Genomic DNA, 12,771 nt, shown 5'->3' with positions numbered 1-12,771 from the left:
AATGAACTTTCTTGTCAAACAAGTAAGTAGATGAGTTGAAAAGCAACAATTATTTAATATTGATTTAACAGCTGCATAGGTCAGCTGTGTTGGAGCGGGGAAGAGAGGGCTTGAGAAGCTGATGGGAAATCAAGTTAGGGTGGCTTTATGTTGTTGGGTTTGTTGTTGGGTTTTTTTTGGTTTTTGGTTTTTTTTTTTTTTTTTTTGGTTGGTTGGTTTTTGCCTCAGAGGGGAAGATATGGAACCAAGTAGTCAAAGTTAGAGAGAGGGAGGTTTTCATTACAGAGACAGAAGAATTTGGTATCAATATCAAATATTTCTCAGGATTTTAAGGATTTCAGAGCACTTTACACTATCTTTTTTTCCTCTGCCATCCCATTCCATCATCTTTAGCAGAGGACCCTTTCTCATGCCTACACTCTAACTGATCTTTTTTTTTTTTAATTAATTTACTCTAACCGATCTTTAGTCGCTCCCTGTTTCCCCACTACTTACAAACGCCTATGTTTTTGCCATCTTCCCCAAACCCTTATGATCCATCTAGCAATGCTACCTTGTCATAGATCTCCTTTTGCTGGCCAAATTCCTTGAGAAGGAAGGCTGTAATAGTTGGCATCTCCTTCTTTCCCTCTCGTAACTTTACAGTCTGGCTTCTGACATTTAACCAAAACAGCCCCCTCCAGTTACTAATGATCTTAATTGCCACATCCAATGGCTTTATCCATCGTTCTTGATCTCTCCATAGCCTTTGATGCTTTTGGTAACACTCTTCTCCGTGATGCACTCTCCTCTCCAGGTTTTTGTGACACTTCTCTGGTTCTCCTACTTACCTGATCACTCCTGTCTCCTTTGTTGGATCCTTACGTCATGCCTGCTAAACCATGAATGTTCTACAAGGTTCTGTCCTGGGCCCTCTTTTTTGTACTATTTGACTTGGTGTTTTCATCAACTCTTATCATATAAATTATCTTCTCTATGCTGATGACTTGTCAGATCAACCTGTCTGGTCCTAACCTCTCCTGGCCTCTAGTCTTGCATTTCTAGCTGCTTCCTAGACATCTCAAACTGGATGTCCTTATTACTGTCACAGGTGCCACTGTCCTCAGTCCAGCTCATTTTGCAGATGAGGAAACTGAGGTAAATGGTGTTAAGTGACCTGCCCAGGATCACACAGGTAGTAAGTATCTAAGGCCAAATTTGAACTCAGGTTCTCCTGATTCCATGCCCCACACTTCATCCACTGTGCCACCTAGCTGACCCTAACTGGGGGTATGTAAACTAGTAGAGAAGATGATCTGGAGAGACAGAAAACAACTGGTAGATTTGTAAGTGTATTTAAGCACAGAGAATGGAAAACAGAATTCCAGGAAGCTGGATTCTAAGTGTCCTGACAATTTTATTTCCCAAAATATGCTCTATGTTTGAATTTATGATGTTGTATTTGGTACACATGGACTAGAAATCCAAACCCCAAACCAACAGTGGATCATTGAATTAGAAGTTAAGACTGTTCGTTAGGATGATCTTGCTTTCAATGATGTCCTTCAGCCACTTTTCTCGGAAGCGAGATTTTCCTGGTCTGTGGGGTGAGGGGGAGGAAGGGAGAGAAGGGGAGAGGGAGGGGAAGAGAAACAGAAAGAGGAGAGGGAGGAGGAGATAGAAGGAGAAAGAGAAGGAAAGAGGGAGGGACAGATAAAGAAGGGGAGAAAGAAGGAGAGGGAGGGAGGGAGAGAAAAAGGGAGGAGGAAAGAACTCTTAAAATCATAGAAGATAGATAGCAACAGTCAATGGAGGAGCTATGGGAAGATGGGCCTACTGATGCATTGTTGGTGGACCTGCAAAGGAAACCTATTCGGGATTTCAGTTTGGAATCATACAAGAAAAATGACTAAGCTTTCCAGATCATTTCATCTAGCAATCCCACTACTGGGAATCCCCAAGGAAACAGAGAAGCAAAGGATCAATATATACCAAAATATTCAATCATTCTTTGTGGTAACAAAGAACTAGAAACAAATTTGGTGTCCAAATGGGAAACAATCAAAGAAAAGAACTATGATAAATGAATGGAATGGAATAGTAGGTGTGTGACAGGTATAAGGAATTTAGAGAAATGTGGGGAGATCTGTGTGAATTGATGCAGAGTGAAATAAATAGAACCAAAGAAACAATATGCACAATGAAAACAACAATGTAAATGGAAAGATCACCAAAAGTACATAATGGAAAAACTTATGAAAGTTACCATGATGAGATAATGAAAACAAGAGGTGGGGGGCTACTGGGACAGACTATTGTCTACGTTGTCAGACATGGTTTCTGTATTTTGCTGAGTGCTTTCTTTTGCCACAAGGGAGGGTTCAAACCAAGGCATGGGTGGGTGGAAAATGACTATGAAATCAAGACAAAAGACATCAATAAGATGTACTTTTTAAAGAAATGCTAAAAAAAATTTTAATCAAAATATAATATCTATAAGTCTGGAATGGCCATTTTTGAGGCCATCAATGTCAATTTTCTCATTTTTTTTAACAAGTGAAGAATCAGGCCCAGAACCACAAGGCAGTAAGTATCTAAGGCAGGATTTAAACTCAAGTCTTTACTAACTCCATGACCCACAGTGTATCCACTGCACTACCTAGCTGCTTCATTTCAAAGAAGCTACTAAGCCTGAAGAGGATTTCAAGTTAATTTTTCACATTTCCAGCAAAAAACAAAATCTTTCAAGATTGTGAGTCATCCAAAGCCTTCCTTGTTCCCTCTCATGCTGCAAGGATCAATGACCTAGTGTCCAGGGGTAGGGAAGCTGAGGCCTCAAGGTCACATGTGGTCCTCTAGGTCCTCAAGTGTGGCCTTTTGACGGAATCCAAACTTCACAGAACAAATCCCCTTAATAAAAGGATTTGTTCTGTCAAACTTGGACTCGGTCAAAAGGCTATACCCAAGGACCTAGAAGGCCACATATGGCCTCAAGGTCACAAGTTCCCTACCCCTGAGTTGTCTGTCTGTCTGTGTTCGTCCTTTGCTTTCTAAAAAGACCATGACATCGGAGAAATGATGACATGACTCTCACTTGACTTTGTTTTAAGCGAGGGAGGGTTGTGCAAGTTCACCAGCCTCACTTCCCCTTCTGGGCCATCTGGATCCAGTGATCAGATATATTCATCAGGATTACTGGAGATGGCCCAGGATGCAATGAGCTAGCCCATTTAGGAAGGTCCTTGGAGGATGTGAGTATTTCAACCAAAGGCATGATTAAAATCCAGGATTAAGCCCTCTCAGCTGGGATTTTTTACTACACCCTAGGCAGGAAGAGTAAGTCCCTCCCTCTTCCCCTCTCCCTCCCATTCTTTGTTCCCCTCCCTCCCACTTTTTATGCAGCCTCCAAACACATATTACCTGTGAACATATCTGTTGGACTCCAGGACATAAAATACTTCGACTGGTAAAGTCTGTGGCAGAAAGAAGAAATTAGCCAAGCTAGCTTCCATTTCTGTGTAGCCTTTCCTCACAACAGGCAGCTGCGTATCCCAGGAGGGAGAGTATTGGGTTTGGAACTGAGGACTCATGTTCCTCACTTCAAATCTAGCCTCAGACACTTAGTAGCTGTGTGACCCTGGGCAAGTCACTTCACCCTGTTTGCCACAGTTCCTTCATCTGTAAAATGAGCTGGAGAAGGAAATGGCAGACCACTCCAGGATTTCTGCCAAGAAACCCCTCAATGGGATCACAGAGAGTTAGACATGACTGAACAACAAAATTCCTCATAACAGAACTGCAAGTGTTCTTAATCCCATTTTATACATGAGGGAACTAAGGTTTGGAGAGATCGAATAACTTGCCCAGAGGTATAATGGTCAAGTGTCAGAGCCAGGACTGAAACCTGAGGTTGTCAAAAATCACTGCACCATATTGCCTCAAGAGAGAATTAGGGGAGGACTGAAGAGGGCTTGCTGCAGCTACATATACCCCAGAGTAATGTAAGCTTCTGGAGGGCAGGGACACTCACTCCACCCCCCGCCCTTCCCAGTGTCTTACACATAGTGGGAGCTTAATAGTTTTTGAATGTAACTAGAAGAAAGGCTTCAGAGATACATGGGAATACTTATATGAACTGATGCAGAATAAGATAAGCAGAGCCAAGAAAACAATATACACAATGACAATGACAACAACGTAAGTGGAAAGAATAAAAATAAAATCTAATTTGCTGCATAATCATAATGATCAAGCTTGGCCCATGAGAAGAGGTGAGAATATGCACTTCCTTCCCTTCACTGAGGAGGTGGGGAACCACAGGTGCAGAATAGTGCATACACTGTCACACATGGCCAATGTATTAGTCAGTTTTGCTACATTGCTTTTGCAAAAAGCAGTTAACCTCTCAGGCCTGAGCAGCAAGGTCCTGATTAGAGTGAATAAGAGATCTCTGGGAGTGGTCACTTGTATTGAAATCCATACTATCAGGAGGTCACCAATGAAATCATAGATCCAGTCCAAAAGAAAAATCTCATTTGATATTATGACAACACTGATCACAGCTAACATTTTGGTATATAGCACTGTATGTTAACTTATATATAATATACACATATATACATATATACACACAATATACACATATACATAAACATATATACATACCCTATATATGCATACACACATATACATCCATACATACACACACACACACATAGGAGGCAGGTAGATGGTCCAATGGATAGAGCCCGGGGCCTGGTGGGAGGAAGACTTGAGTTGGAATGTGGCCTCCAACACTCAGTTGTGTGACTCTGGACAAGTCACTTAACCTCTGTTTGCCTTAATCTACTAGGGAAGAAAAAGACAAACCACTCTAGTATCTTTGCCAAGAGAATCCCATTTGGGGTCACAAAGAGTCAGACACGACTGAACAATAAAATATATATTTTTTAATTTATATATTGCATTCATGGATGTATGTAACTCCAGTATTTATATATAGCACTTTAGAACGTAAAGCTAAGCTCTTTACATGCTAGTTCCCAACCTTCAGGCGCTTTAGGATTTGTAAATCCCTTGGGAGGTAACTGGTGTGAGCATAATTGTCTCCATTTTGGAGATGAGGAAACTGAGAATCCAATGAGTGAGGTGACTTGTCCAGAATCCCCAAGCCAGTCAGGATCTGATTAGGGAATTGAACTCAGACCTTCTGTTTCTAATGCCTGGGCTCTTGCAGTGTAGGCTCATGGGATCATAGATTTAGCACTACAAGGAAACCTGGAAATCAGTGAAATTAAACAGCTCCCCTCCTTTACCAAGGAGAATGAGGCATAAAGAGAGGAAGGGAGTGGCCAAAGTTACATGTAGAATTTTAGATCTAAAGCTGGAAGAGACCTCAGAGGCCCTCGAGTGTGACCCCCCTCATTTAACAGAGGATATCAAGGCTCAGATAAGGGAAATGACTGGCCAGGGTTACACAGCTAGTGAGTGTTTGAGCAGCGACTCCAGCTCATCTCTCTGAACTTTCATTCCAGGGCCCATGAAGTCATACAGACGGAGCTTTAGAGTCCAACTGAATTCTAACCAGGCTTGGGATTTTCCTTGGATACAACAATATCATTCTGTGTGTGTGTGTATATATATGTATGTTTGTGTGAGAGAGAGATAATTTGCCGCAGTTCCATTTCAGGAAGGGGCCATCGGCACTTACTTTGGGCTTGATCTTGGAGATCTCAATGAGAAAGTAGATGCAGGCAGTGGCTCGGGGAATGGGCTTCCGGGACGTGGGGATGCTCCAGCGCACCCGGTAATGGTAGCGAAAGCAGAATTCCAGTTCCTCCTTCTCCAGGTATTCAGACAAGTGTAGCCAGCTCTCATCGAATTCCCATGTCTACTCAACACAAAATGGGGAAAGAGGAGGCGGGAGAGAGAGAGACAGAGAGACAGACACAGAGAGAGAGAGACAGACAGACAGAAAGACAGACAGAGAGACAGAGAGAGACGGAGAAAGAGAGACAGACACAGAGAGAGAGAGAGAGAGACAGAGACAGACAGAGACAGAGAGAGAGACAGAGAGCAACAGAGAAAGAGAAAGAAGCAGAAAAGAGGGAGAGAGAGAGAGAGAAACAAAGACAGAGACAGAAAGACAGTGAGAGACAGAGACAAAGACAGAGACAGAGAGAGGGGGAGAAAGAGAGAGATTTAGAAGGAGAGAAAGACAGAGACGGAAAGAGAAAGAGGGGGCCAGGAGAGAGAAAGAAAGAAAGAAGGGAAAGAAAGAGAAAGAGAAGGAGAGAAAGATTGAGAAAGACAGAGAGAAAAAGAGAGGGAAGCAGAGACAGAGAACAGAGGGCCATCCATAGATGGCAGCTCTGCCACTGACTGGAAGGGAGTGATGGCATGCAGCTGCACAGCCCTTAGCCTGAGAGCAGTACTCTTGAAAAGATGGACATACATTGAATCCTGGTTTCCTTTTAACAAAGAAACTTGGGACTTCTGAGAAAAAGCACTGTACAGTGTGAAAGAATGCTGAATTTATAGTACTGAACTTGGAGTCCTGGGATCTGAGTTCAAATGCTGGCTCTACCACTTTCTACCTCCATGACCTCAGACAAATCATCTCATCTCTCTGGGCTCTAGCTTACTCCGCTTTAAAACGAGGGGGTTGGACTGCATAAACTCTGGTATCCATTCCAGCTCTAGACTGAGGATACTATGAAACTGCTCTTTGAGGGTTTCACGATGGTAAATACTTTTTTGTAAAGCTCTCATTTCAGTCTCTTTTGATGGTTTGCCCCTACTTTATTGAGCTCCTAAGTAGGAATTTTCCTGTGCCGAGTTTTCTTAAAGCAAAGCACACCAGCAAAGAGATTGTTGACCAGTTTTCATTTACCAGATGTGTGCCCTTCTGGTATTGAAAAAGTCAGTGAGTGCCCTTGAAGTCAGGAGATTTAGCCTTGCTACTTATTAGCTATGTGACCCTAGCAGGTCACTTCACCTGTCTGAGACTCAGTTCCCTTATATGTCAAAAGGGAGATAGTAATATTGTGGAAGAAAATATCATAGAAATATGAACCATTATTAAGAAATAACACTTAAAATTATTAGAGATAGCTTAGAATAGTGAATAGAGGCTTTGGAGTCAGGAAACTCTGGGTTCAAGTCCCACCTATGGCATATGCTGGCTCAGTACCCTGAGTACCTCTCTAAAGACTATTAAGTTGCCAAGTTGCCCACCCCCTTTGGTAGGGCAAATTTCCTAGACCGAGGAAGTCATGGGGTGTGGTCTACCAAAAACATTTGTATCCTAATAAAGTGCTCCCCCAGTGCCTCAGCAGAGTGTAGGGGTGACTTTGGGTTCTCAAAGGTAATGCCAGGGAAGCACAAGCTTGCCCAGGGTCTACCACCCTGGAAAGACTTGGTGCCCAAGCCCAGGCAGTATATGTTTGTCATCCGAGCACCTGCCTAGGTAAATTAGTCAAAGAATATCTGTACAATCTACTAAGGTGGTGTAGAGTATTGAGATCCTGCCAATGGATGCCTTTAGATGCCTCCTTTAAAGGCAGAACATTTTACATTTCATCCTAGGGAGCCAGTGAAGATTTCTGGGTAAGGGAGGTGGTGAGCAGATCTGTGTTTTATGCAGAATAGACTGGAGAGGGAGGAGACTGATAAGAAAAAGATCCAACATTTGTTTATCATTTACTGTGTGCTAGGCACGGTGTTAAGTTCTGGGAACACACATACAAGTGAAAAGACAGTCCCTGCCTTCAAGGAGGGGGAGACAATAAACAAAAGGGAAGTGAAAAGGGGAGTGGGATAAAGAGGGGAAAGTACTCCTGATTCCTGGAAAAATATGCTACCCACTTCCTGACAAAGAGATGATGGACTCAGGGTACACATTGCAAGAATTTGTTTTGCTTGACTATACATATTTGTAACAGACTTCTATTTTTCTTTATTAAGGGAGGGAGAGGAGATAAAAGTGTGTGTTCATCCTTCACTGCTGAAGAAGACCATGCCATCAGAGAAATAATGACGTGACTTGCACTTCACTTTGTTTTGAGTGAGGGAGGGCTGTGCAGGTCACCAGCCTCACTTCTCCTCCAGAGCCATCTGAATCCAGTGACCAGATATTCCTCAAGATAACTGGAGATGGGCCAGGATGAGGCAATTGGGGTTAAGTGACTTGCCCAAGGTCACCCAGCTAGTGAGTGTCAAGCGTCTGAGGTGAGATTTGAACTCAGGTCCTCCAGACTCCTGCACTGGTGCCCTATCCACTGTACCACCTAGCTGCCCCTGGAGATAAAGGAAAGAAAGAAAGAAAGAAAGAAAGAAAGAAAGAAAGAAAGAAAGAAAGAAAGAAAGAAAGAAAGAAAGAAAGAAAGAAAGAAAGAAAGAAAGAAAGAAAGAAAGAAAGAAAGAAAGAAAGGAAGGAAGGAAGGAAGGAAGGAAGGAAGGAAGGAAGGAAAAGAAAAAGAAAGAGAGGAAGGGAGGAAGGAAGGAACAAAGAAAGAAAGTCCAGAGAGTCGAGTCAAGAGCTAAGCTGAGTTTGAGGTGGGCTTGGCAGAGATTATTGCTAAGGATCTGAACCAGGGAAGAAGATGTGAGCAGAGGAGAGGATGGGAGAGAGATTGCTGTGGTATAAGTGCCAAGATTTGGCTATTGATTAACTCTAGGCATGAGGGAGAGGAAAGCATTGAGGGTGATGCCAAGACTGCATGGCTAGAAGGATAGTGCTGCTGTTGACAGAAATAGGGAAGTCGAGCAGAATAGATTTAGGAGAAAATATAGTGAGTTGTCGTTTTGGATATGTTGAGTTTGTGATGCTGTAGATTATCTAATTCAAGATGTCCAAAAACACCAAAAGATGGTGTGGAACTGAAGGTCAGGAGAGAGTTTAGGTCTGGGTCTATAGCTCTGGGAGTCATGTGCATAGAAATGATCACTGAACCCGTGGAGGGGATGAGATCACCGAGGAGAAGAGTATAAAGAGAGAGCCTTGGGGCCACCCATCTTCAGTAGTCAGGTGAGAGATGACCAGGAGTTCAGAGAAGAAATGCTCACACAAGTAGGAAACCAAAAACAGTATCTCAGAAGTCAAGAGAGGCAAATGAAGGGCAGGGAACAGGGTTCAACCGTGTCAAATGGAGCACAGACTGAGAAAAGACAAAAGAGTTTGTAGTTCTGAGACAGAAGGTCATCTAGAAGGCAGCAGTCAAAGTGTGGCGTTAGAAACCACATTGCATGGGATTGAGATGTGAGTGGAAGGAGAGGAAAAAGGAGAGCCAATACATGAGGCTAGTTTAAAGAGATAGGAGGGTCAAGTGAAGGTGTTTTAAGGATGGGAAAGATGTGAGCGTGTTTCTAGGCATCAAGGAGTCACTAGCTAAGGAGAGACTGAAGATGAGTGAAGGAGGGGCAATGATACAGGGGACCAAGCTCCTAAAGGAGATGGGAGAGGATGGAACTTTTTGATCCAAGTCCTCTTGGCACAAAATTGAGGATATCCCTGGCAAGGAGATGACCTCAATTAAGGCTGTGCCCTTCACTGGGTATCAACCACCTTTCTTAGTTGTAGGAAGAGGACCATTTCCTTAGCCGCCTTCTACCCATGACTAGCTAAAAGGCCAGGACCCCAGAAGGTCATGCTTTTGCTCTGGCTCTCCCCTACACCTGGACTGCCTCCTTCCTGTCTTCCTTGGCCTCCTTCAGATCTCACCCTCTGCGAGAGGCTTTTTTCCAGTTCCTAATCCCTCTTTCCCTCCATCCCTGCACTGCTAGTGCAGAGAATCTCCCCTGGAGATTCCTTTTCCCTTTATACTAGGTATCTCTTGGTGTACATAACAGTTGACATGTTGTCTCCCCCCATTAGCTTGTGAGCTCTTTGAGGGCAGGCTCTGCGTTTTTGCATTTCTTTCTATCCCTAGCACAGTGCCAAGCACATAGTAAGCACTCAAGAAATGCTAATTGACTAACTAACAGAACTTACTGCAATATATTCTTCAATCTGTTGTCGACCTAGATCCACTGTGAAGTCCTTACATGTTATCCATTCTATGTTTTTGATTGGATTCTCCACTTCTGAAAGCAAGCCATGAGCCAGTTAATCAGTACAGTAGAACCAAATAAGGGGGTAAGCAAGAGTTCCCTACCTCAGTGCTTTGCCCACTCTATAAACGTTTATTGCATGACCTGACCCTCCAGGATCACTACCTTCCAATGTCCTAACTGCAGCAAAAATGGCATCTTCCGCTATCTCAACAGATTTTTCCACTTCATTTGTGGATAAGGTGTCTGTATCCATTATCTTCAACCTGAAAGAAATTCAAGAAGTTGCCTTTTGCCTCTTTCCCTTATTGGATGAGAACCATGGATGGCTGTGGACATAGTGCCTTCCATCAGTGAGGAGTGTTGTACTGTGCAGGGGGACCCTGATGCTCTGTGACTCTCAACACATCACCTCCCTCCTTCCTCCAAGTGTCTTATGGCGTGAATTCAAATCCATTTGGGGTTGAAAATCTTGCAATCCCCTTTGAGATAATTGGAGACTCCCAAGGGTGACATTGAGGACATTAGGAGCCTATGGTTGGAAATCTTCATTTCAATACAGGATAATTCCCATCCACCAAATCACTGATTCTGGAGCACTCAGAAGCAGACTAGGAATTGTCCCGTTTTACAGCTAAAGAAACTGAAGACATAAACTCCTTAAATAATTAAGGGGAGAGTCTGAATTGTTTTTGCTCTTTCTGTCCCCATTGCCTGGCACACATAAGAGCTTCTCTCTCCAAAGTTAGCAATGCCCTCTTGATTTCCAAATCTAATAGCCTTTTCTCAATCATCTTTCTTCTTGACATCTCTGAAGCCTTTGATATTGTGGATCACTCTCTCCTTCTGGACAAAGCTCCTTCTAGATTTTCATGACACTGTTCTCTCCTGCTTGGCACATAGTAGGTGCATAAGAGATTTTTTAAAAATTCATTGATTCCTAGTTTTCCTCCTACCTGTCTGACTACTCCTTCTCACAGTATCCTTTGATAGATTTTTGGAGTCACGCCCACTAACCATGGGAGTCCCCCAAAACTCAGTTCTAGACACTTCTCTCTTTCATTTTCAGTATCTCACTTGTTGATTTCATTGGCTTCTTGGAGTTTAATCATCATCTCTATTCAGATAATTTCCGGAACTATCCAGCAAGCCCTGGCCTCTCTCTGGAGTTATGGTGCCATGTCATTCAATGTCTCTTGGACATCTTAAAGTGGATGCCCCTTGAGCATCTCAAACTCAATGTGGCCAAAACAGAATTCACTATCTTAATGGGTGTCAAACTCTTCCCTCCTCCCAACTTTCCTCTTACTATTAAGGCCATCACTTCTTGCCCAGTCTCTGTGTTTCTCAGCCTTGTTATCATCCTTGTCTCCTTTTTCACACTCATCCCACATGTTCAATCTGTCATCAACTCTGTTGTTTCTACCTTTCTGATATCTCTCACATATGTAGCCTTCTCATCAGCCTAATTCATTCTTTCATTGTCTCCTAACTAGACCTCTGTAATAGGCATCTAATCGGGGTCTCTGCCTCAAGTCTTGCCTGACTTGAATCCAATTTCCATTCAGCTGCCAAAGTAAATTTCCTAAAGTGTAGGACTGATCATGTCACCCTCGCACTCAATAAACTTCAGTGGCTCCCTAGCACCTTCAGGATCAAATGACAAGCACCCTCTGTTTGGCATTTTGAGCCCTTCACAACTTGGCTCCATCCTACCTTTCCAGTCTTTTGATATATCATTCCCCTCTAGTCACACTACAATTTAGCTACTCTGACCAACTGGCAGTTTCTGGAGCTGAACACTCCATCTCTCACCTCCATGCCTTTGCATTGTTTGGCCCCCTTCCTAGACTGCTGTCTCCTCCTCTCTTCCTTCTAGTTTCCCTGACTTTCTTCCAGATTCAGACCTTTCTCTGATCCCCCAGAGGCTAGCACCTTCCCCCTGAGATTTCCTGACATCTACTCCGTATATATCCTGTCTACACCTAGCCATTTTCACATCATCTCCTCCACTGAACTAAGAGCTTCTGGAGAGTAGAGACAGTTTTTGCCTTTCTTTGTATCCCTAGTGCTTAGCATAAGGTCTGGCTTATTAAGTAGGTGCCTTATTAATGCTTGACTAACTTAATAAATTATTGTTGAATGAACCGAGGGGAAGTGACTTTCTCAAGGTAACTTGTTCAAAACACTTTGTTTCCCATCCATTTTGACTCCCTGGTGCTCATCTAAGAACTGAAACAACTATACTGCAAGAGGTGAGGTGTGAAAAAAGGAAACTGAGGCTCAGATAGAGTAAGTGATTTCCCACACAGCTAAGAAAAGTTGGAGGCCAGATTGCAACCCTAGCTCTCAGAATCAGGGCTCTTTTCCACACTGTATCTCTGCTATTGAAGAGATATGGCACAATTCAAAGTGCATCAGATTGGGAGTCAGAGGAACATGGGCTCAAATCCTGCCTGGTCACATACTTGTTTGATGTAGAGCAAAATCACTTCAAAATCACTGAGCCTCAGTTTCCTTCTCTGTCAAATGAAGGGTTAGACTACCTGGCCCCTGACATCCTTTCTAGGTCTAGGATTCTATACGTGACCTTAAGCAAGTCACTTCCCCTCCCTGGACCTCAGTTTCCCTATCTGTAAAACAAGAAGGCTGAACTTGCTGGACTCTAGGGTCCTTTCTAGCTCTAAATTTAGGCACCTATGTTCTAAAACCCATATACATATATCTCTACATATATAATAT

The 12,771-nt window shown here is 43.1% G+C and overlaps 1 protein-coding gene across 6 annotated transcripts in view; it reads right to left on the bottom strand.

Moving 5' to 3' along the window:
• The window catches only part of AKAP14 (A-kinase anchoring protein 14), a 33,815-nt gene that overhangs the window by 9,318 nt on the left and 11,726 nt on the right, over nt 1-12,771 (bottom strand). For 3 of the 6 annotated variants that reach the window (XM_072627022.1, XM_072627023.1, XM_072627024.1), the window contains 5 exons: nt 10,195-10,295; nt 9,971-10,062; nt 5,690-5,869; nt 3,400-3,452; nt 1,377-1,579 (listed from right to left, as the gene is read on the bottom strand). In XM_072627022.1, coding sequence (XP_072483123.1) covers nt 1,495-1,579; nt 3,400-3,452; nt 5,690-5,869; nt 9,971-10,062; nt 10,195-10,285 — 501 coding nt within the window. In that variant the 5' untranslated portion in view covers nt 10,286-10,295 and the 3' untranslated portion in view covers nt 1,377-1,494. Of the gene's footprint in view, nt 1-1,376; nt 1,580-3,399; nt 3,453-5,689; nt 5,870-9,970; nt 10,063-10,194; nt 10,296-12,771 lie in introns of those variants that run through there. The other 3 variants (XR_011971284.1, XR_011971285.1, XM_072627025.1) reach the window with 1 other exon arrangement.

This window comes from Notamacropus eugenii, chromosome X (assembly GCF_028372415.1).
Source record: "Notamacropus eugenii isolate mMacEug1 chromosome X, mMacEug1.pri_v2, whole genome shotgun sequence".
NCBI lineage: Eukaryota > Metazoa > Chordata > Mammalia > Diprotodontia > Macropodidae > Notamacropus > Notamacropus eugenii.
This window is presented reverse-complemented; position numbering and strand designations above follow the sequence as displayed.